Here is a 26104-nt window from a genome sequence, read left to right as displayed (position 1 = left end):
TTAAGACATTGATAAATCATTTTTTTACAATTTTCTCTCATTTTTGTTGTCTCACATCTTTCATGTAAAATTGGGACACTTTGACCAAGAGTTTAGTTGGTAGTTGTGTGAAGACCATTGGACGAATTAGATAATTTTCATATAAAGTACACCTCTACTTTAGTTTTAAGTTACGAAATATGTTTTGGAACCAATTAATTTCGCAAGTAGAGGTACGACTGTAGTTAAAGCAATAACAAAACAATTTGTTTTAATAAGATAATTCACTACATTCAAACTGTTGCACTTATTTACATCCTTCATTTAGTCATAAAAATACAAACTAGTCATGTTAGAGTTCTGTAAAAAAATATATTTTAACCAAGAAAATTAGATTTTCGTGACTGTAATTTGCAATTTGGACATGTAATCACACATATATATATATATATTTTCATTTTCATGCAGTCATCATTGTAATCCTAAATTTTTCATGCCTTTTTAAGGCACTTAGAACATGACCACAAATCAGAATTGTTTAAAAATGTAATATTTATTTTACAAAGGTTTGTTGTTAAAGAATACATTTTTGTTATTGTTAGCTCAGAAATGTTGGTCACCACTTGGAAACAACAGAAAAATGAAGGTCACTGTTCTCACAGTAGTTAAAAATTACTGCTCAACAGAATTTATAATTAATGAACAGATAACAGGAAATCAGAAGAGCTGATATATTCGGCAAAGTGTTGTCTTTGTATCCCCATCATGTGTGGGACTTCTGTTGTTTCCAGAATCTCTTGACCTCACTGTGTCCGTGTGGTGTTACTACCATTACTCTGTGAGACACATCTTGCCACACCAGGCAATCCAGACCCTGCACCAAATAAATTCAGTTAGATTATGCACAGCCTATCACTCATATTGAATTCAACAGAGATACAAAATATGGACTAATAAAGGTATTTTTGAAAAAAAAAATGGAGGAATCAACTTTTTAAATTCAATAAAAACAGCAGGGCTTTTAAATGCTTGCTAACTGTCCAATTAAGTAGCAAAGTATAGTGGTACATCTACTTAAAATGCGTTTGCATTGATTTCTAATTTCACATCCGCAGCCTCAAATCACAACAAACACAAAAGCTGTACAGTCGAACCTCGTCATACGACCGCTCGTCACAGAACATTCTTGTCTTACGCCGATAATTTCGATCGAATAATTCGCCCGAGATACGATCAAAATTTTGTGATGCGACCAAGCCAGGTGGCCATGGCACTGTCTTTTTTGCCTCACGTGACTGCTGGGATATATAGTTCTTTTTGTAAATACACCCAATGGATTGTGGCCTGGTGATCAGCATCAACACAGCTTTAAGAAGCATGGACGCTAGCTACTAGCTAGCTACTATGCGCGAATGGATTGTGGCCTGGCGATTGGCATCAACACAGTTTCACGAAGAAACTTTGATGGATTTGTGGGTGATGATGACATATGTAAAGTTTAGAGCAAAAAGAACAAACCGTCCCAGCATGTCATGAGACCAAAAGCGTATTTATTATTTGCTAGACGAGAAGAGGAAAAGAGAGGATCACAAACTCTTTAACCTTCATGAATGTTGACTGTTGATGATTGTTAAGGAAGTAAAGGATTCTTCTGAATTTTAATGGACATTCAATTATTTTGAGTGGATCTAATCATTACAATCAGTTACGTATAAAAATTGATTCCGAAAGAATTTTTAACTAAAACAATAACTTACTTTTATGCTACTGTGACAGGGTGAAGTAGTTGATGTTATACATGAGTGCAGGTGTTAAGTTAAAAAGGGACTCATGCCGCTAGCATGCGTTAAACACGGGGCGATGACGTAATGGGCACGCGCAAGTCACGCAGTGATTAACCAATGGTGTTAGACCTTGGTATAGTATAATAACGGGCTATTCAGACATTTCTCTAAGTTGGTTTGAAATACAACAAAGGACCTGTCTGATTATTTCACCCGTCTTTTAAAGGTATGTTGCTTTGTTTTGAATATCGATTGAGTGTGAGATGTGCAAGAGGCAATAGTAGCATGTGAGAAAGAACGTAATGTTTAGTGATGCTTGTTTACTTTTTTATGTGTGCGCGTAAATGTGCGAGTCTCGGGTATTGTTTACAGCAAGCTACCTTCGGCCGCGGGTTATTTACTTTTTCATGTGTGCGCGTAAATGTGCGAGTCTCGGGTATTGTTTAAAGTGAGCTACCTTCGGCCGCTGGTTGTTTACTTTTTTTATGTGTGTGCGTGAATGTGCGAGTCTCGGGTGCATTGTTTACAGCAGGCTACTTTCGGCCGCCGTTATAAGAGTAGCATAATAGTTATGCAGTATATGACGGCCGGAACAAAAGGTAACAAGTTACAATACTCATAAGTTATAATCGTTTATGCAGCAAGTACATTGCTTTGGATTATAACGGGTTGTTAATATGTTACTATGTATATATTTGAGTGTTATTGTATATTATGTTTTGTGTGAATTGCTTTGATTTCTCTAAGTTGGTTTGAAATACAACAAAGGACCTGTCTGATTATTTCACCCGTCTTTTAAAGGCGAAATACCGCTACCCCGTGAAAAATCACGGGTACAACATTTTTGGAGGCACCGCTGGGATTGCTGCTTAGATGACCAGTATTCACAACCTGACTACTGAATGCTGAGCCAGCAGAACCAACCACATCCAGGAACAAGACAGTGAGGAGAGGTGTTGTGGTGAAAAGGGACGTGAAGTTGGCAGAGTACTCGTCATCTGAGGCCAGTAGAGATCATCAGAGAGACGGTAAAAACGTGCCAGTTCAGTGCTCACACTTTTGCATCATAAACCAAACTCCTACCGTGTTGAGAAAATGGAAATGGAACGGGAGCAAGTACGCATAGAGGTAGAAGAAATGTTGTACAAGCTAACAGTTAATGACCTGTTAGAAATATGTGATTTCCTTAACATAGGAAAAACGAAACGCATATCAGAATTCAAATTGTTGGGTCACATCGCTAACCACCTGGAAAGGAACGAACTCAAAGACGAGGACAAAGGTATGTCTGAGTTGTTAAAATTAAAAGAGGGGATAAGGATGTTGTATGAAGACAGAAGACTGGGGTGGCAGAGACTTTTTGGGGCAAAGCAGGCAATAAATAGTGAACACTTGGCCTCTCTTGAGCGCGAAAAAATTCTCAAGAGGGACCTTGAAGCCATGAAACAAGAACAAGCTAAGCAAAGAAGAGATTTGTTGGAGCAGCTCTCTGCGAGAAATGAAGCTATAGAAAATCAGCGGTACGAAATTATAGAATTGAAGGACCAGCTTGACAAAACAGTTGGCTGTTTAGCAAAGGCAGCAGCAGATGTGGAAGCAAAAGAATTGAAGCTTTCATCTTATGAAGAGGAAATAGCCCGACAGAAAAAACTCTTGGCGCTAGAAAACTTGCATACTGATGAAATCGTTCAATCTAAAGATCACATCATCAAAAGACTGGAAGAGGACATATCGCAACAGAGAGAAGCCTTTCAGAAAAAGATTGACCATCTTGAACTTCAGTTTGAACAAGCCGAGCAGCAGAAAACTGATGAGATTAGAATACTACAAGAAGAGCAAAAGGCTCTGGAGAAACAGGTAGACATGCTTGTTGCGGAGAAGGAGAAACTTTTTCAGACCAAGCAAGCAACAGAAAGAGAGAATATGGCATCTCGCCAGAGGGAGGAAGTACTGAAAGAGGAGCTTGAATTACTGAAGCTGGAAAAAGTTACATTCTTGAAAGAAAGGGAACAAGAACAGGCGAATGAGAGGTTAAAGATAGAATCAACAAGAGCTTTGACCCAATATGGTAGAGATACTGACAAGTCTCCCCTTGAATGTCAAAAATCTAGTGAATCAATTCCTACTCAACAGACAAAGACGAGTAGATTCCCAAAGGTCAAACCAAAACCAGACATTCGGACATCAAGAAACGTACAAGCTAAACCTCTGAACGCAAAAGAGATGAGCTCCTCTTCAAATCTGGAATCTGCTGGCAAAAAGACAAATGAAACTGAACCAGAATCGACGGAGATACAGAAATTGAATTGGAAGGAGCCTTCGAATAAACTTGTGCATGTTTACAACTGTACCCGTTGTGATGTGACAGGTTATTCACCATTTTATCTACTGTTCGGGAGTTCGCCAAGGCTTCCAGTGGACATGCTCTTTGGACTATGCAACAGGTCCGATGCAGATGGACAGCAGGACTATGTGGAGAAATTGAGAAGAGGGATGAAGGAGGCGTACACCATTGCCACCGAGAATGCACGGAAAGCGGCAGAAAAAGGTAAAAAGCACTATGACACTAAAGTAAGGAGTTCTGTGCTACAACCAGGAGAGCGCATCCTGATGGAAAATCTGACACCAAGAGGAGGACCTGGGAAACTCCGTGACTTCTGGGAAGATACAGTTCACACAGTGGTGAAGCAAATGGGATCTGGCCTACTAATTTATGAAGTTAGGCCAGGAAGAGGTAAAGATCGTTCCAGAATTCTGTACAGAAATCTACTAATGTCTTGTGACCATTTGCCCGTTGAGATAACACCAGAAGAAGGGAAAATCGGCACGAGGACGCCGAGAAAGAAACAGCAGCCGGCATCTCATCAGGAGTCAGACAAAGAAAGCGATGACGAAGATGACTTCCACTATGAGCTACGCCAGCTAAATGAGAGAGGTACCCAAGAGATGGAGCCGGAGCACAGGCCACTGCCTGTGGACCAGACACACGAAGTGAGGGGCCCTGCTTCCGGACCAGTACAAGTAGAAGAGGACCATCAGCTGGAGGACCTGCCTGGTGAGGGAGCAAACCCTCCTCTTGAAGGTCCCAGTGATGAGCAGTTATCAGACACTTCCCCGCCAACCGCCGTGACGGAACCTGAGGCGCTGGCTGTTGAACGGCCGAGAAGGGAGAGACACCCACCACGACGTACGACCTATGACCATCTTGGAATCCCCTCCTGTTATAGTACACAGTCACCGCAGGAGCGGCTAACTGTTTACCCTGCACCAGGAGTGGCCCCTTGGTTAGTACACCTGCATCCATATTACCTGCAGCCACCTTTTTTTGTTTGGACTCCAACAAGCTTGAACCTACAAGGACGACGTGCATGATGCGGTCATGGACTGTCATGGACTGTTATGGACTGTGATTACTGTGCCATCCAGTAAAACGTGGACCGTACGAGTTGTGGATTATATTTGAACTGTGGCCCGTGCCGCCTGGACTTTAATGAGCATCGGCTCACCAAAGTGGAAATGTTTGGGAGCATATTAATGTCGGGACGACATTTGTTTTTGTGGGGGAGAGTGTGACAGGGTGAAGTAGTTGATGTTATACATGAGTGCAGGTGTTAAGTTAAAAAGGGACTCATGCCGCTAGCATGCGTTAAACACGGGGCGATGACGTAATGGGCACGCGCAAGTCACGCAGTGATTAACCAATGGTCATAGACCTTGGTATAGTATAATAACGGGCTATTCAGACATTTCTCTAAGTTGGTTTGAAATACAACAAAGGACCTGTCTGATTATTTCACCCGTCTTTTAAAGGTATGTTGCTTTGTTTTGAATATCGATTGAGTGTGAGATGTGCAAGAGGCAATAGTAGCATGTGAGAAAGAACGTAATGTTTAGTGATGCTTGTTTACTTTTTTATGTGTGCGCGTAAATGTGCGAGTCTCGGGTATTGTTTACAGCAAGCTACCTTCGGCCGCGGGTTATTTACTTTTTCATGTGTGCGCGTAAATGTGCGAGTCTCGGGTATTGTTTAAAGTGAGCTACCTTCGGCCGCTGGTTGTTTACTTTTTTTATGTGTGTGCGTGAATGTGCGAGTCTCGGGTGCATTGTTTACAGCAGGCTACTTTCGGCCGCCGTTATAAGAGTAGCATAATAGTTATGCAGTATATGACGGCCGGAACAGAAGGTAACAAGTTACAATACTCATAAGTTATAATCGTTTATGCAGCAAGTACATTGCTTTGGATTATAACGGGTTGTTAATATGTTACTATGTATATATTTGAGTGTTATTGTATATTATGTTTTGTGTGAATTGCTTTGATTTCTCTAAGTTGGTTTGAAATACAACAAAGGACCTGTCTGATTATTTCACCCGTCTTTCAAAGGCGAAATACTGCCACCCGTGGAAAATCACGGGTACAACACTACCATGGATGGTTCTCTAATATTCATAGGGTATGTTGATATCAAGCAGTCAACAGACGGAAATAACTGATGTTTGGTATTCTTAAATAAACACAATGAACTTAATCCAATGTTAAAGTTAGAAAAAGGGGGGGAACTATATTCAACCTGAGCTCTATCTCGCAGTACTTCAAAGTCAGCCTGGGAGAGAAACTGGTTGTAGAGCACTCCTGAAAAGAACAAAACGATAAAAGGTTAGTTTTAATGAACTATTAACATGCATGTTCAAGACAAAATTCCTGCACAAAACAAATTATTTACACCAAAACACGAGAAACAGCTTGTGTGGGAGTCTAACCCACTAACTGCCAATGAAATGTATCATTTATCCCCAATTGCCACCAATGAAAGCATTTTGTTTATTCTTATTTCAAAACGAGATGTTCTGAAGGAACTTGGAGCATTTGTGCCTGTTGTTTTGACTATAGTGATGAGATTGTGAACTTGTTTTGAGAAAACTGACATCCCAATTGTAAGATCCACCACTCACTTCAGAGACGTCAATTTAATCAGGGCCTTCCGTTGTAATAAAAATGAAAAAAATAAATGAAAATATTATGGTATAAAGAAAATCAAAGGTTATGCAGTTATTTTCACATTTTCCAGACTCAACACTAGAATATCTTTAAGTTACCTCTGCGATTAAAATATGATTGGTGAATGATTGGTTAGTTTGGCCTCAAACTTCGAAACACAGCAAGGCAGTCATTTTTGACAAATTTGTTGAATTCAATGGGCGCTAATCAGCAGATGAATGTAGGCATTGTTCAAAAAATATTTTTAAATGGAGGTTTATTCAAAAATACTGTAACTTTAGTAGTTAGTTGGTGACAGAAAAAAAGGAAAAAAATGATATTATCTCATGTTGGCAATAAGGCATTTGACACAATCAACCACCGCTGCTGACTAAACTCTCTAATTTTAATTTCTGCCTCAAGGCCTTCACAATTAGTTCTGCAGGCTTTCCTGCATTAAACAAGTGTCGATAAGACTGTTGCTTTAACCAATTAGAATTTGATTTGGTGACACCAAGGTCTTCTCAAAAGTGTAGGGATACGTCATTGCCTTGTCCCAGGTGTAGGGATACGTCATCACTTTCACCAACTATGATTAGCTAATGATTCTTAACGAAATTATTCTTAACATTAGGATGAAGTTATGGTCAGACAGACCTGTAATCATATTGAATGTCTTATGGATCTTCTCACACTTATTTATGCATGTTTCGGAAGAAGCAGTAGGGCTTGTGGGACGTTTGACTAGACGTGTTGTTGGGTTTATTCTGTATTACTATTATATATGTGTAGTAAATCATTTCTCTGTTAAATCATTCTTCCAATTGTTCAAAAAGTGCTTAGGGTCGTAACCAGTCATCTAGTTCTTATCCAAGGATTGTTTATCTGACATCTCACCCAGTATCGGGCTCTGAGGACTGTTGATCGGGAGGCAGCAAGGACTCGGGATATCTGCCACTTCCATAACACTTGTATAGTGTGCATACCTCGTGACGCACTTCTTTATGTAATTGTTATATGATTGTTAGGTCAAATGAAGGCGTGATCATCATGTGTGGGAATGCTACTGCCTGGCTTCATGGTCAGCCAGCTTTAATCAACAAGTTCAACTGTCCTCATGCTTTAAAAAAAACAAGAACAAAGCCTATGTTTTGACTGATTTGTTCAGAACAGACAATGATGTGTTCTAGGCCTTTTTGTTACCGTCTCACGCTTAGTTAGGCGAGTACAGTAATCCCTCGAATATCGCAGAAAATGAATCCGTGGCCAAAAGACAAAAGAGTTGGACTAAAACTCCCATTTACCGTTTTTTTGGGATATATATCAAGCGGAGTGGAACTATTTTCATTGTGAGTACAGTATCAGTAAGTATTTTTATATATAGATTATATTTAAATATAAATACAGCCTTTTAAAGTGCTTATAGCTGTAATGTTTAATAAATATACACTTTTTGATAATTCTTGTACTTGTGCAATTCTATTTCTGTATAGGTGCGAAAACAAGTATTGCGGTAGTTATAATGGGGTGATCCTACTTTGCGTTTTTTCATTTATCGCGGCCATGTGTGCTCTACATTAACGGGGGTATTTGAGGAATTGCTGTACTAATATTTCCTTCTAACTAGACTTTACACTGGTCAAGGGCCTGGTAAATATACTCACCCTCTGTGAATTGCAGTCTATCTCTCTCAAGCTCCCAAAGGCGGATCTGATCTGTTATGGTTGGAGGAAGCACTGGTGTCTGAAGACAAGTATTGTCAGGGAAAGAATCAACGTTGATGCATGTACGTTTACTTTTGTAGCAAATAAATCATTACCTGCGTCAGCATTATAGGGTGTGCTCTGGTTCTTAGAAAGTGAATGATCTGCAAAATTAAAAGCAAAGCTATACTTTTAATGCTGGGACCAGAACAATTTGATATGGAGGAATCAGTTTCAAGCTAATAATTGGGGCCAAAACCTTTGTACAGTAATACCTTGACATATGAGTGCGCCCACATAAGAGTAATTTGAGATACGAGTAAAATTTCAAGCAAATATTCATCTTGTGATACGAGACAAATTTTGATACATGAGCATACAGCGGACGCAAGAGGCTACCCATAAAAACATCATTGTCAATGTCTTTCTCCCCACAACTCCCTCGTGTAATGTCTCTACAAGCACTGGGCGGAGCGTTGCATTTTTTCCAAAGTCAGAGTGGAGGCGGGGCAAATAGAGCCAACCCGGGAGAAGGTATCTTTTTACCCTCTTAAAAAAAATTAGAATTAAGATTAGTGTAAGGTTACATTAAATTTATTTTTGAGTTTGTCTGTATCATAAATCAAGTACATTTAAATTTGTTTATTATGTTATGAGCGCGTTGCAGTGCAAAAAGTGTGTCTAACTCCTATTTTAGTATTATTAAACATAACCACTAGTTATTTGTTACTCTGTTAATAGATGGCAAATTTGAACAAATACAATATTTTTCCATTCGAATATCCTGTTTTTTGTGTTTATTCAGAGTATTGGAACAATTTAATTTGTATTTAGTTCATTCATATGGGAAAAATTTACTTGGGACACAAGTAAATCTGAGCTCAGTCACGGAATGCATTAAGTTCGTATCTCAAGGTACCATTGTGTGTCACAGATTACAGTCGTACCTGTATGTATGAAACTAATTGGTTCCAGAACTTTATTCGTAACTTGTAAATTTTGTAAGTAGGTGTATTTTGTATGTAAATACTCTCATCCGTTCCATGGTCTTCACACAACTATCAACTAAATCCTTTAAAATTGGTCAAGGTGTCCCAATTTGCATTTTCCCTCTGAAATACGTGAATATTGCAGTTTCCTATACCTGTTGTGCGGTGATGCCATTAGCAATGGCCTGTTGCACTGACTCTCTTGTGACTTGCGCCACCACCACGTTGGGGAAGCGATACAACATTTCACTGAAGAGTGCTACAAGCGAGATCTGGAGCTCTGAGTCTGTGAGAGAAACAGTTAATGAAAATAGGTTATTTAATGAATCTTGCGCTAACAAAATGTAGATACAAAGTGAATATAATCAAAATGCTTACAGTCAGATTTTAGAATTTGCACAGAGCAAGTTTCCATTCTAAACTTGGCAACATGAGAACTTATCTACTGTGTACCCGCCTCTTGCTCATGGGATGAGCAGTATGGGAAAGCAATGGATAAAAAAGATGAAAATAATATTACCCGGTTTACTAACTCAAGAATGGATACTATCCAAGAGATTACCTTGCCAGTAGCCTGAAAAATCATGAGGCACTAAGGTGAGTAACTCAGTTTGTAGACATACTTGTGTAGGCGTAGATGCGATAATTTGTTTCAACCACAATGAAGCCTGCATCTCCAGTACCGGTGCTGCAGCCGAAGTTGGATGAGGAAAGGGAAGAAGTGTTACTTGTGACTCCTGCTGCTAGGCTGATGGCCAGTCTGGTGGGATAATAGCGCCTTGACTTTCTCTAAATATGGGACAGAAAATTAGAATCAGCAGTGAGGCAGGTCATTTTTAAGACAATACCCACTACACTGAAAACATATAAATAAAAAAAGACCAGCATTGAACACACAAATTAATCTTGTGCAACAACCTGACAGTTTGACATTGCAGATTTACCGAATTAGTCTTTGGAGAATGCACGACTACATCTAGATTTGTTGAATTAAATTGAAAGCCTTTATTGTAATTATATACTATCCAAGGGTAAATTTGTTTGCTTAGATTGTGTTAGGGTTACCTTTCAATTAATAAATTCTCACTTCAAATCAAAAACAAAAAAAAAGTGCTTGAATGCATGAACAGCTGTGACTAAAAATATTTAACCTCCTAGGTCCTGGCATCCACGTGTGGACATCACACTTTTGGTTGTAACAATGTTAAATTTTGGACTACAAGGGCCTGGCGTTCACTTATGATGTCGATATGATTTTTCTCAGAAACTACATAGTGTAAAAAGATAATGCTTGGTTTTATACTCACCAGGGACCAATTAGCCTATATATCAAAAAGAAAAGAAAAATGCATGCCTTGCAAGAGTCTTAGGAGGTTAATTTGTTTTTTTCAGGTAAATTGCTGAAAATACATTGCTTGATTTTTTTTCTCATAGTTTTTATACTAAATGTAGACTTTGTAGTTTGTTAAAGATTCATAGTATTTGGCAGCTCTGATCAAATATATATAAAAACAACCACACAGGGTGTAACCTGCACTAAACTTATATCGTTTGAAATGGTCATGGCAATATACACAGTAGTCCCATCGCAGGGCACTCCAGTTTTTATTTCAATTTTTATTTTTTTAATATGCAATGTTCATAAAAGCTTACTCCTTTTATAAGCAGCAATTTTTATTATTCTTATTATGAATGCCCATACCCTGTATTAAACTGCATTATATGAATACAATCTGGCCGCGGTGAGTCACCCAGTCTTCTCAAATAGAGCAGTTTCAGCCTATGAGGGCATTCTGATTCATAATTCTCACACTAAAAACGGACTCCCCACCAATGTTACCTCAAAGTTTTTGTTTGTCTGGGTAGAAAGACAACCTCCCTGAGCACGCTGAGTACCAGTGTGAGCAACATCATCATTGCTCGCTATGGGCACACACCAGCATCACACCTGGCATAAGCAGGTGCATGTCTACTACAGATGAGTGGTTCGCGCGTCAGACTCAAAGCTCTGGGGTCCTGGGTTCATATCCAGGTTGGTTCACCTGTGTTGAATTTGCATATTCTCACAGGGCCTGCATGGTTTTCTCTGAGTACTCCGTTTTCCTCTCACATCCTAAAAAGATGCATTGTAGGCTGTCCATCTCCTTGTGCCCTGCGATCGGCTGGCCACCGATATAGGGTGTCCCCCGCTCCTGGCCCAAAGTCAGCAGGGATAGGTTTCAGCACCCCCCGCAAGTGATAAAGTGGATAAAGCCGTTCAGAAAATGAATGTAAAAATATCTATGAATAAAACATGTTCATAAATGCCATTAGAATATGCACAAATCCGACTTAAATTTTACCTTATTTTACACATCTGTCCTTCTCACTTCTCATTCTCGTTTAAATGACTTTTCTGCTGAATGTGTCAGTTGAAATAGTTTCCATTTGTATGCAATATTTTTCCATGCTTCGGCTTTGATTTATTTAATAAGGGATAGCACATAATGAACATATTTATATCCATATTAATGTATATGTAAGATCGTAGTCGAGGGCTAATTTCCGTTTATAGTCCATTTTGTAGGTTGAACAGAAACAATCACATATATTAGACACACTCGCACACAGCAGATTTAGACAGTCCTCACCCGATTTCACCGCTTGTTCTTCTATTTGCACAGTAAAGTAACAAGGAATGTATTAAAAATATTAAAATGTAATAAAAAAAAGATAGTACAAACATGAAAAACATAAGTGGACAGAGCTACTGCCACTGGCTTCCGCGTGAATGACGCAGTTATGGGAAAAAAGGTTGGATTTTATTTTGTGCTCTCCATATGATTGCTGTGCACGGGGAAGACGAGAGTAGTGCGCAATTGTGTATGCGCGCAGCTTAGAGGGAACATTGCTCACCGCATATTCCAAGCGTTACCATAAATCAATACAAAACATCCCAGAAGGTGAGGACTTTGACAGATTTGTAAATGTTTGAATATGACTTATATTTTCGCGAATATACATTACGTCAGTAAAACAAAGTCAAACTCAATTTTGCTCCTGTTGCCCTTTTTAAAACATGCTAGCATGCATGCTGTGTGCTATGCTGTGTCACGATAGCACATAGCATGTATGCTATGTGCTATGCTGTGTCTCATGATAGCATATCGAATGTATGCTATGTGCTATGCTGTGTGTCATGATAGCCCATAGCATGAATGCAATGTTCTACGCTGTGTGTCACGCTAGGGCAACCCTAGCAGGGCGCCCTTTAAAACGAAGCGTCCAATGTATTGACAAAAAACGGAAAATACACTCGCAATGGAGATTGCGCCCCTTAGGGCGGTACGTTTTATAGCTGTGAAAGTACGGTAGTTCTTGAAGGGACTGTGCCTCTTTGACACACACACTCGCTCACTAACAAAAGACACTTCCTCTGCCTCTACCTTCCTCTGGAAGACCAGTCCAAACTCCCGAAGGTGCTGCAGAAATGTGAGCAAAGAATCACTCATCCCCTCCACTGAGTAATCCTAAGGAAAAAAGACATCCTCGTTAACAGCAAAAAGCAAAACTAACAAGAAAGCGAAATTATAAATTTTAGCACATATGCAGCAAGTACATACACACATTTTTATTTCTGTTCACTCACTCTGCCCAATGTTGAGAAACTGAGCTGGAAAAGGAATGACAATATCTCCACCAGGCCCATCCCTCTTGACTATAAAAGAAACAATACATGATGTTATTATATTTTTTTTAAATCATAAATAGGCATGCAGTCCAAATCAGCGGTGATTACATTTTCTTTGCACAAGATCTAGTTTTCAGGACGCCAACCTCCCTCGATCTACCTCTTTCTCCCGGTCCACCGACAAATCCCGGCCGTTACGCATGTTGATATACTCAATGCATTAGTCAATATATAACACTAATCCCTCATTTTTCGCAAGTAATGTAGACTAAACATGGCGGGGATAATTTAAAAACCCGAAGTAGGATCACCCCTCTTATTACTACCATACTACATGATTTTGTGCCTACACCAAAGCCCAACACAAATACAATGATCAAAAAGAATATTTATTAAAAACCCTGCCACTTTCCGTTATTTTTTTAATAAGAATGTCCAGCAACCTCTTCCAAAAATGGCAGTCCATTCTCCTCAGTAATGTCAGGGAACTGTTCCTCGACGTCACTGCCTGTCCTGGGCGGTGCCGGCTCGGGGGACAGACCTCGCTCAATGCCAGATGGCCAGCAGACTAGCCCCTCGAGATGTCAGATTGCCAGCCATTTACATCTCCCGTCTTTCGGTTGTTGTTTGGCCATGAAATTTGACATTTTTATGAACATTTTTTACACTTAATATAAAACTGGCAATGTACAATATATACTGTATTTTCACTACTATAGAGAACACTTAGTCTAATTTTTTTCTAAAATGGTCGATGCATCCAATTGGTCGGGGCACCTTGTTTGAGCGCTAAATTAAAATTTTTGTATGACCCTTACCGCTTGAGTGACTGGTTTTATTTCATGCCGATACACTATTTATTACGATCAACCCAACAAACGTTCATCCTAAATATAGCCTCCCCGCGTATTCCAAGCGTTATGGTAAATCCAATAATAATCTAGTGCCAAAAAATATACCCGAAAATGTGACTGCGCCCTTTCAAATGGTGTTTTATAGGTGTGCAAATAGTGTGTGTATGTGTACGTATAAATATATACATACACACCGTGTACATGTAAGAGTATGTGTTTGTGTGTGTATATATATATATATATATATATATATATATATATATATATATATATATATATATATATATATATATATATATATATATATATATATATATATATATATATATATATATATATATATATATATATATATATATATATATATATATATATATATATATATATATATATATATATATATATATATATATATATATATATATATATATATATATATATATATATATATATATATATATATATATATATATATATATATATATATATATATATATATATATATATATATTATATATATATATACACACGTACACTTACACATACCTCAAGAAAATACTGTATACTGCTTTGTTTGAATTGCTTTACTACTTCAAAATCAAATTGTATTTTTTAAGATGTGGGCCCTGCAGCACAAAAAATGTAGCATTTTCTACAATCCACATTGACATTATATAAGTACCTGAGCCGTTTTAAGGTACTGCAGAGTGAAATACCACAGTTGAGAGGCTGTGTCCAGTAGAAGGAATTGGAATCCAGCAGAGGTGATGGAGGGCGCCTCCCCTGCCTCACTGTAAAACAGAGGGCATGGCACTAGTGATCGACCGATATGGGTTTTTCAGGACAAATACTGATACTGATTAGTAGAGTGTAGTATTTGAGCCCATACGCAGACGCATACACATCCCCGTATTTAAAAAAAAAAAAGTATTTATTGGAGTACAAAGCACAAAATGTTGTACCGTAAAAATAGAGCAAGGTTCGGGTGCGCATTATACAGGAATCCAGGTGAAACACTGCCCTTTGCCGGGGAAAAAGTCCCCTCCACAGCCGTTATGTACAATGAGAGACATAAAACCTGAATTTGTCCACCAGCTGGTGATAATCTACCTTATTTTACAAAAGATTACAAAAATTGTGTTACTATTAGTAGTAGTTTGTTTTACCAGGTTTCCGTACCAAATGTTGTGAATAAATGTTTTGTCATGGTGACATGTGTTCAGCATTTGTCAGGTACAATCCTTGGTGTGAATTGAGAAAAACCGAAGAATTATTTTTTTTTACCAATTTTAAGTCACAAATTATGGGTGCGTGTTATACTCGAATAAATACAGTACTCGTGTACCAGCCACCCCCTGATTCATATTTTAACCTCCATATTCATGGTTTTAGTAGGGAGTACAAATGTGTTACGTTGGAGGGAAAATCTGGAGAAAAATCATCGCATGTGGTATTTCTGAGATACTGTATGAATCAAAAGCACATAATATGCCTGTCTTTGTAAATGAAAAATGATGATAGAAGGCGGCACCTGTGCAAACTGTGGTGAGAGGCTCTCTCTACTTGTGCACTCATTTCATGTGTTTTGTTTGTCTTGTCGCGAAAACCAGACTATAAATTCCGCTATAACCGTTTAGATATTAAACATCGGTTACGAGCAGTGAAATAAGATTTCTAGCGACTTTCACCATGAACATAACATACCGGAAGAGATTGCAACACTAAAGCCCAAAAGCGAAAGAGAAAGCATCAGGAAATAAAAGCAAAAGTGAGGCTGTCGAGTGGCCGTATTGTGTATGCTCAGGAAACAACCACTCAAACCTCCGCTCCAGAGCATATATCTCTCCAACGTCAGATCCATTGTAAACAAAATGGACGATATGGAATTAGAGCTCGCTGATAATCGCTACATTCGCGAATGATCAATGCTAATAACCACAGAGACGTGGCTTCACCCACAAATACCTGAGACTACCGTGCAGCTAGCAGGACGCACGCTACTCAGATAAGACAGGATATTCGACTCAGGGGAAAAAAAGAGGTGGTGGTCTTTGCATTTATGTGAATGAGGGATGGTCTAACAATAGCACTGTTCTCGTTAGACACTGTTCCCCAGATAGAGAATTCATGACGGTGAGATGAAGACCCTTCTTTCTGCCGAGAGAGATAGCTGTTGTTATCATCACTGCTGCCTGCATCCCACCGGACGCTAAAGGTAAGTACCGCTCTCTCCCTACCAATGGACACAATAAACAATCACCAGTACGCCTACCCAAGTGGCGCACACATAATTGCAGGAGATTTTAATCAGGCAAATCTCAAAACTATTCTGTCGTAAGATTACCAACACATGAAATGTCCAACGAGAGGATAAAACTCTGGATCATGTTTACTGAAACATCAAAGGAGAATACAGAGCCATGCGACGCACACACTTGGGACAGTTAGATCACCCCTCTTTGTTCGTAGCCCCAACTTACACTCTTTAGCAGACAACCCAAGCCAAAGAACATATCACCTGTATTAGTTGCATCTGTTTGAACTCATTATCGGCCATAAAAGACACCTGTCCACAACCTCAGTCTCTCACTGCAAACTCCACTTGCACCAGGATGGGAATATTGTATCTGCAATTGGTAAAACAGTTGGTGTAAAGAAATCAATTGTGGGAGCAGTTATTAGAAAATGGAAGACATCCAAGACCACTGATAATCTCCCCCGATCTGGGACTCCATTTTAGATCTAACCCCGTGGCGTCAAAATGATAACAAAAACGGTGAGCAAAAATCCCAGAACCACACAGGGGGCCTAGTGAATGACCTACAGAGAGCTGGGACCACAGTAACAAAGGCTACTATCAGTAACACAATGCGCCGCCAGGGACTCAAATCCTGCACAGGACATTGAAGATGAGATGTGGCTGGTCTCTCAGCTTGACAATGATCTCAAACACACAGCCAGGGCAAAAAAGGAGTGGCTTCGTAAGAAGTATTTCAAGGTCCTGGAGTGGCTTTGCCAGTCTCCAGATCTCAACACCATAGAAAATCTGTAGAGAGAGTATGTGTTGCCCAACGACAGCCCCAAAACATCACTGCTCTAGCAGTGTTCTCGTTACCTCTGCGTCCTGCGTCTGATACGCACAGCTTTTCTTCCAGACGCACAATTTCAAGTAATGTGCTTTTTTCGGACGCAAAGAAATTTTTATCAAAAAAAAACCAAAACACATATATCCGATAGCAAACCAATTTATTCCACATAATCTTTGCGAAATAATTCTCGCGAGACTAGCAGACACTAGCAGACGAAGGAGAGAAAGCGATAGCAAGAGTTTCGTAATAGTGTAAGAAAGATAAAAAATGTTTCAGAAAAAGCAAAACAGTCTGGATAGTTATTTCGCAGTTAAAAATACAACTAGTAAGAAAAGAACTGCAGAAGATTCGATCGATGATCATGAAGCCAAACGGGGGCGGCAAGGAAAAATACGCACATTTCAAAAGACTTTTGGCTGCAAAGAGAGGAGGATCTACGAGCTGAAAGACTAGTACAATGATAAATAAACCCTAACCCTAAACCATATAATAAATAAATTAAATCTGAATGTTTATATATCGTTGTTTATGTTTTATTTGCATCCGTAGTATGTTGGGACTCGTGACAAGTTTCCTGGGACGCACAGTTTTCAGACAAGCGAATCCCTGGGACTCGCAGTGTGCCAATTGTAAAATTATCACTGCTCTAGAGATCTGCATGGAGGAATGGGCCAAAATACCCGCAACAGTGTGTGAAAAGCTTGTGAAGTTACAGATAATGTTTGCCCGCCGTTATTGCCAACAAAGTGTACATTAAGAAATGAGATAAACTTTTGGTATTGACCAAATACTTATTTTCCACCATTATCTGCAAAAAAAAATCTTTAAAAATCAATGTGATTTTCTGGGTTTTTTCCCCCCACACTCTGTCTCAAGGTTGAGGTTTACCCATGTTGACAATTACAGCCCTCTCTAATCTTTTCAAGTAGGTTAACTTGCACAATTGGTGGTTGACTTAATACTTATTTGTATACATGTTTTTTATTTTATTTTTTCCAGATAATAAATTGCAGTTTTTTCATAGTTTGGCCGGGGGTGCGATTTATACTCTGGTGCGACTTATGCGTACAATTATTAACACATTATTACACCATTTCACACTAAAGCACAAGAGGGAGCTCTAGGCATTGGTTGAAACTTTCAACATTGCCGGTAATTTATAAAAAAATGAGAAGAGTTGAACAAAAATGGCACCGAAAAAAAAAATCTTTCTGCAGAATACAAGCTGCAAATAGTGAAATATGCAGCCGAAAACGGCAATCGAGCAAAGGAAAGAAAGTTTCGAGTTAGCGAGAAACTTGTAAAGGACTGGCGAAAAGCGGGAGTCACTCTAACTGAAATGAAGAAAACAAACAAAGCTAATCGCGGGCTAAGAGCCAGGTAGCCGCAGTTAGAGGAGCGAATTGGGTGCTTGAACAACGTGCAGCTGGGAAAGGTTTATCAACAGCGCATTTGCGTCTCCACGTCCTGGTAGTTGCCAAGGAGATGAATAATAAAGACTTTGCGCGAGGACCTTCTTGGTGTTATCACTTCACGCAAATGTTGCAGAGAAAAGGCAAAAAAGTGTGTTACAACATGAGAAATCACACTTCACAGTGGTGCTGGCATGTTGTGGGGATAGTTCGAAATTGCCGCCAATGGTCATTTTCAAACGAAAAACCATGCCAAAAATCAAATCCTCAATTTCAGTTGCCTTGAATGAGAGTGGATGGATCAGGAAATTCTGAAATTATGGCTTACAAAGGGCTACACTAAGCGACCAGATCACTTCTTTAGAGCACGCAAAGCTCTGCTTGTGATGGATAGCATGAAAGCGCAAATCACCCCAAAGTTCAAAAATAATGTTTTTTGATTATCGTGGCCATTTCTGGTCTACATTATCTGGCATATTCGAGGGATCACTGTACTGAAGCCCCCCGATGAGTCATCACCTTCTCGTGGTGTTTGTCTGGTGCCTCGGAACGACATTTTTGTTTGTGTTATCAGTAGATCCACTTCATGGGGGACTTGGAGTGTGAAGTGGATGGAACAGTACAAGTTCAGTTGTCATCGGTCCGGCTTTGTTCCATGTGGTTGTAGTAATACCGATGTCATGAATGTCGCTTTGCAAGTCACTATTTGGGTGAATGGTTTTCCTAGTCTGGAAGCGCCAGGACTCCTGATTCCAAAATGTGCTGCTACACTTTCAGGAATGTTCGTTTTCCTTCTTCAGTCGATGTTACTAGGTCCCTCATTGTAATTTCAGCAGCTGCAGTTTTTTTCAGCGACGCTTACTTCTTTTGCTGGTCATTTTTCCTACGTCTGCTTTTGATTTGTACTACAATGAACTTGGTACTGTAGGGAAGCCTTCAGCTTGTAGCAGGGACTGTTCCAAATGGGGTGTTCATCAGTATGCTTACTGTAGGAGTCTGATGTGACCACGACTCCTCGCTTCTGGTCTCCAAGAATCGCACCATGCGTCCTAGGTCCGACCTTGTTAATGTTCATAGTGGACCGGACAATTATTATTATTATTATTAACATACCTTTTCATGAGGCCTGCTTGAATCAGAAGCTGAGCCAAGTCCTGACTGACGGCAGCACTTGGAGAACCCACCATGAAGTGCAGGATAACCTCCCAACGCTCCACAGCATAACGGTCCAAACTCTCTATGTTGCGTGCATGCCGATCGGGGCCTAGACTGCTGCCTTCATCTGCCCATGCTCGGCCCCTGTAGAATGACACACTTTAAAAATCGTCTGAAAGACTTCAGTTTTGTCCATGCAGGCCAATTTATTGGACCTTTGCCATTAAGAAATGAAAATCCTACAAAATGATTTTGTATTCTTTATAAGCATCACTAAAACAACATTCAACTTCGCAAAGGTAATGTATATACCAGATCGTACCACACTTAAAAAAGCGATAGAAGAAATGAGCAAAAGGTCTTCAAATGTGATATTTCTTTAGTTTTTAAATGTGAAAAAAGAAAAAAAATGTCGCATGTGTTAATAAAAAAAATTGATTGGCAGGAACAATTAATTATTTCAGAGAGCTATGGGTCACAAGGGTTACCGTATTTCGCTGTTTAAAATATCCCCCCCCCACCCCTTATTTAATCAACCCGGGTATATTAACCGGCAGGGGTATATTAAATGGCGCACAAACGGGAAGGTACGATCCACTACGCACTCTTTATGCTGTGATGGGGTGCATCAACGTTTTGCAGATTACCTGTATTGTTTAAGTAGGTCATGTAACAAGATTAACCTTAATCTGTTTCATTAATAAACAAAATAAAGTCTGCACTTTAAATGCAAGAGATTTTGGAAACTTAGTCAAGTTTACTAATTGAACAGTACAATCTAAGTAATTTTGTGAAGTCACTCATTCAATATGGAGAGCACAAGCAGCAGGGAAGCTTTCAGAAACGACACTGCGTCTACTTCCAGCACAGCGAGTAGGAAAAAGTGGACGGAACTGACTGTCGAACGAAAGCTTGCCCTTCTACACGAGCTGCGAACCATTTTCAGAGGCAACAAGCGAAAGTGTCCTTAGCACCACGGCATTCAGCCAGCGCAGATCCGAAATTGGATAAAGCAAGAGCAAAAGCTGATTGAGTCGCACACACTCATCGCAAACGAAGGCGCCTAACCGGAGTTGGGAAGAAGCCGAGGTATGTGGAAGTCGAAGAAAAGCTGTTCGAAAGAGTGACAAAAGAGAGGAAGGCCAACGCATCATGTCCGCTGACATCCACATTGAGGCCCTCAGGGCGGTCACCAGGGGTATCCCGGCTGAGAGGATCTACAACATGGATGAGACCCCATGTTACCTGGACATAACATCCAGCAAGACGCTCTACTTCAAGGGAGAGAAAGAGGAGTTGAGGGGGTTGATACAGGTCATGCGAAGACACGAGTCACGGCTGTCATTACGGTCTCGATGTTGGGCAAGATGCTGAAGACCATGGGGATCTTGAAGGGGTTGAAAAAGATACCGTCTGATGCAGAACTGGATTGAAAAAGTCCTCGGGGCCCGAAATCCGTTCCTGCAGAATAAGCCTGGAGTAATCGTGATGGACAGGTATGGTTCACACCTTAAACCTGTCAACCTCTGCCGATAACTGCCCTTATAAATGATTATGATTTCCCGTACAAACCCCCAAAAAACATTACAAACACCGTACGACGCATGTTTACTCGTGGTAACTCGTTTCTTACTAGGTGGCTCCTCCATGCTTGCTTCCATGATATTTACTCTATGTATATCTACGCATGCGCATGTCATCCTTTATCAATATTGCCGTACGCACCGATAAAAAAATACATACGAATGAGGATAATTTTTGCTGGTATACCGCGACAATAGTAACAATCGATGACAGTAGCGTCATTGGCTACCAGCCTACGAGACTATCTGGATTTTAGCTAAAACGGTCTTGTTGAGATAGGTTTTCATAAATATTGGCGATTTTTTTTTTTACATTTTTTTCCCCGTATAAAAGTCGGTGTGCGACGTACATGATTTGAAATGTTAAAAAAAATATATAAAATACGTATAAAACGTACAAGTTGACAGGTATGACACCTGAAAGAAAGAGTCAAGAAGTCACTCGCCAACCGAAAGCTGGCTGTGGGGTATATATTCGGCAGCTTATAGACGTCGCCATCAACTCAGCGTTCAAGGCACGAATGCGAGAACAGTGGGAGGACTGGTTCGAGAACGGAAAGAAGAAATTCACACAGAAGGGAGACAGGAGGCGACCAGGCTGGGATTAGGTAGTAGAGTTTGTGTCCCGCAGCACGGAAATGTTAAGTCCGGGCAGCTGGTTGATGCCCGGTGCTCCTGGACGGATAATCGACGGCTGGATGGTGCATAGTGAAGAAGTTCAATTTCCTCCAAAACAACGATGGCAATAAAGATAAAAAAACATGGTGAGTACTTTGAGAAACCTTCAAGAAACGTTCAATATGGCTCACAGTTTGAAGCGAAGTGTCCCAGAGATTGATGAAAAAATGGTCATAGCCATGGAATGTGGCAATCCTCTTGACAGTTTCATGTCCTTGTACAAAAGCATATTTGTACCAAAAAAGAAACAGCGGTCACAACTCCCCATCAACATATACCTTGTGCGCCGAAACCCTATTTGTTGCCGAAACCCTATTTATCGCCAAAGCTCCTCCAGCTGCCTCTACGGCGCATTCTGAAGATTCCATCAATGATCCAATGTCTCAAATCTAATAAAAAAAAAAAATCTTGGACTAAAGCTCACAATAACCTTTTTTTTTTATTTTTTACATGAAGTACGTACGATTTTTTATATAGATTATATTTAGATATTAATCTTCGTATGCTTATAGATGTAACATTTAATAAGTACACTTCTTGAAAAGTGCAGTTATTATTTCTGAAAAGGCAACAAAACAGCAGTACTAATAGGGGTATAAAGTATGTACAATTTTTCTATATAGATTATATTTAGATAATATTAGTCTTCATATGCTTATAGCTGTAACATTTAATAAGTACACTTCTTGAAAATTTTAGTTATTTTTCTGTATAGGCAACAAAACAGCAGTAATAATAGGGGTGATCCCACTTTTTTTTACCTATTTTTTTAATTATTGTGGCCATGTCTGGTCTACATTATCCGTGATATTCAAGGGATTACTGTACCACCTGTTAGCTTTAACAAAAAAGAGGAGGCTGGCAGAAGGTTTGCAAAAAGCATGTAACTCAACCTCAAAATTTCTAAAACTAATCTTGATAGAATTTACACATTTATATAAAAACACCAATACCGTACATTCAGAAATGTATAATTTAAAAACACATGCGTTATGATCAACTGGAGAATAGACATACCCGCCAAGCAATGCTACCCTCAGGTTATCTTTAAAAACTGGATTCAGGATATATCCCTGCAGACCGCCCTGCAGTTGCTGACTGTGCCAAAGTCGAAGTCCTGCCAGCACCGACACACAATCTTCATGATGCCTAAGAAATTGGGGTGAAAAGAATTTACTAAATAGATGAACACCAATGTTTATACTTGGCGAAACATGATGGTGCTGGACGCGCTGACACAAGACGCCTTTCCACATAATTTACAAACGTCATTTTGGGAATACAGTGTTCCCTCGGTTATCGCGGTTAATGGGGACCGGGACCACCCGCGACAAGTGAATTTCCGCGAAGTAGGGATTCCACTTCAAAAATGCTTAATTTGAATTTAATTCAAAATATATAAATATATATTTTTTATTTTTTTTTATTTTTTAAATTGACCCCCCTGTATACAGTACACCATATAGAATACGGGTAGAGAGAGTGAAATTCATGTTATAACAAAAAAAAAACCTGTAAAATGTTGTTTCAATGTAATATTTGTATTTGTGTTTTTTTTCCAAAAACTATCCGCGAAGCTCTGAGTCCGCGGTAGCTGAACCGCGAAGTAGTGAGGGAACACTGTAATTTCTATCAGCCAGTTTCCAGGTGAACACAATACATCCATCCGTACATTATGCTTTAGAAGTAAAGAATAGATAAATCGTGATTTATGCATGGTGGATGTTTTTATAACTCCCGTCATGGCAGTGTGTGTTCAGGGCACATCATCAAAAGCAACAATTCATACATCAAATCTGCTTTCAGTGGTAAAAATTAAAAGTTGAATTTACACACTTAGAGAAGGTGAAGAAATTAACTCGTCTATTAGGATCCGACAGCCGTTTCCGGCCACCATAAAAAAAATTCAACTCTCTACGTTGCACTGTTTGGACAAACGTAGTGAGAGAATCTTTACATTTACTTTTTTTTCTTGGGAAAACGCACTTTGTGGAGTAGCACCACCAATTTCGTTATACGCAGCTGTGTATGATGATAATAAAGGCTTTTGATTTTTTTTTTTTTGTAAAAATGCACATGAATGCACACACCCATAAATTACGCTTTGTATGGATTATAGATTACATTGACTTGTAATGTTCTTCTTGAGTTTGATACATTTATTTGATTCTGATTATCCAAAACAGATGTCCTATTGTAATTCCTACCCATAAACATAATATTTTATCTTACAATGCACTTATCCTAACAGTGGTGGAGATGACCGTAATTATTCGAACAAATTTTTTACTTTTTTTTCTCTTCAAGATGGCGCCGTTAGGCGGCAGCCGGTGTAGCAGCTCTGCTAATACTTTTTTTTTTTTTTTTTTTACAGCCTTTCTATCATGGGATTAGCTGTGAACAATACGCAGCAGAAGGAGCAATACCTAAGTGCCGCTGGAAATCCGGCACTGGACAAAAGTGCCGGGAGTAGAAGCGATGCTTCAGACCAACCTTTTCATCTATTATTCTGGGAAAAGTGAGATCCCTCCCCAATAAGATGGAAGAGCGGTTGGCGCTTAGCAGGCCGGAAACAGAGTGAAGGAGTTGTACTTTTTGCTTATTGAATTTTGGCATTTAGTTTTTACCTAGGTCTAGCAGTGGTCTCAAACCGGTCCTCAAAGGGCCGCAGTGGGTGCAGGTTTTCATTCCAACTCAACAAGGATACCTTTTGCAAGTGCAATCAGTTAATTAGAGTCAGGCGCTACTATGAAGACCCGAATAATAGTAGGGACTGGAATAATAGTAGGGAGTGGAAAATTCCAAATGAATTAATAATAGTAGGCACCGGAATTATAGTACTACTACTACTACTAATATTCATTATTTTTGGAATTTTCCACTGCCTACTATTATTCCGGTGCCTACCATTATTAATTCATTTGGAATTTTCCATTCCCTACTATTAATCCAGTGCCTACTATTATTCGGGTCTTCATAGTACTTATTTTGAAGACACCTGATTGGTTAAAATGTCGGCACTGGATCGTGACCGTGGTTGTGTGCTATCTCTCTGTTGCATAGAGTTTCTCTTGTTCCACTACGTTTCAACAGATAGATGTTGCATGCTTCATTCATTTCAACACATTAATAAATCATTTTCTTAGATTTTATCATTTTTGTTTGTTTCTTCACATCTTTCATACAAAATTCGGACACTTGGACCAATTTTAATGGGTTTAGTTTGTAGTTCTGTGAGCACCCTGGAACAAATTAGAAGTATTAGATAATTTACTGCTCAACTCATGAAATTTTCAAATTTCGAAGAAAGTTCTGGAATTCTTTCATAAGTAGAAGTATGACTGTACATTCATGGGGGCACCCTGAATTGGTGGAAAGGCATAAGAGACACACAATCAACCATTCATGCTTATATACTCATACCTGGGGGCAATTTTGATTGTCCAACCAGCCAACCATGCATGTTTAGGAAACTCAAGTACCTGGAGAAAACCCACGCAGGCCAAGGGAGAACATGCAATCAGATGGACTGACCTGGATTCAAACCCAAGAACCCAGAACTGCGAGGGCTACGCGCAAACCACTCATTCACCAGGCCGCCCCAACTCACTTCTGACTTTCTTTATTCACCCACAATGCCACCGCTGCTTGTGGAAGAGGCTGATCCAGGAATAACATCCGTATCACGTAGTTTTTGGCGAAGGACGGAAGCTCCCTGCAAAGTTTTGTCGTGTTATCACAGAATAATGTCGATGTTTCAGTAGAAAATATTACTGTCATCTTACCTGTAGACAGCTAAACATGTTGCCGGGTGATTGTATAATCTGTCTAAAATCTCTGGACTCAACTCTCTGAGATATTCATGCAAATTCTTGCACTGGAGCTGGACTCGCAGCTTCATTATTTATTAAGTCACAAATAAAAATGTCATACAAATGTTGCACACTGCAGAAATGGTCGTAAATCAATTTTAAGTCGCTGATTTGATTCGCCAACCACTATTTGATCAATTGCCACGATAGAGAATGAGAACAATGAGGTTCCATTGTCTTATAATATGTATGCAAAAGCTTTTATCTACACAGAACCTGGTGAGAACTGATTTAATCGCGACATGTAGCCGCGTTTTGTGAGAATAAATATTTCTCCAATGTTTGCAATGTGCACTTGTTTCCGGATCATGTGATTCATTGTGTGCTCTTATTGGGTGAGCGTCTTTTTTCTTCTTC

At 39.4% G+C, this 26104-nt stretch overlaps 1 protein-coding gene across 1 annotated transcript; it reads right to left on the bottom strand.

Moving 5' to 3' along the window:
• Positions 1 to 513: 513 nt before the first annotated feature.
• On the bottom strand, positions 514 to 26054 carry gtf2h4 (general transcription factor IIH, polypeptide 4). The gene is made up of 13 exons (XM_077743437.1): positions 25661 to 26054; positions 25486 to 25590; positions 22893 to 23024; positions 19573 to 19758; positions 14641 to 14749; positions 13063 to 13131; positions 12860 to 12943; positions 10058 to 10223; positions 9590 to 9720; positions 8562 to 8609; positions 8407 to 8485; positions 6336 to 6397; positions 514 to 853 (listed from the first exon to the last, which is right to left on the bottom strand). The coding sequence occupies exons 1-13, from the start codon at positions 25774 to 25776 to the stop codon at positions 743 to 745; spliced, it is 1398 nt and encodes a 465-aa protein (XP_077599563.1). The 5' UTR covers positions 25777 to 26054; the 3' UTR covers positions 514 to 742.
• Between the last annotated feature and the right edge of the window lie 50 nt (positions 26055 to 26104).

This window comes from Stigmatopora nigra, chromosome 21 (genome assembly GCF_051989575.1).
Source record: "Stigmatopora nigra isolate UIUO_SnigA chromosome 21, RoL_Snig_1.1, whole genome shotgun sequence".
In the NCBI taxonomy this organism is placed as follows: Eukaryota; Metazoa; Chordata; class Actinopteri; order Syngnathiformes; family Syngnathidae; genus Stigmatopora; species Stigmatopora nigra.
Note: the sequence above shows the minus strand (reverse complement) of the source record. Positions and strands in the feature narration are given on the sequence as shown.

Coding starts and splice junctions, on each gene's coding strand:
- gtf2h4 (XM_077743437.1), bottom strand. CDS start 25,776: ATGAAGCTGCGAGTCCAGCTCCAGTGCAAGAATTTGCATGAATATCTC. Junction 10,224..12,859: donor GACTGGTCTTCCAGAGGAAG/GTAGAGGCAGAG, acceptor TCCCATATTTAG/AGAAAGTCAAGGCGCTATTA. Junction 8,486..8,561: donor ACCCTATAATGCTGACGCAG/GTAATGATTTAT, acceptor ACTTGTCTTCAG/ACACCAGTGCTTCCTCCAAC.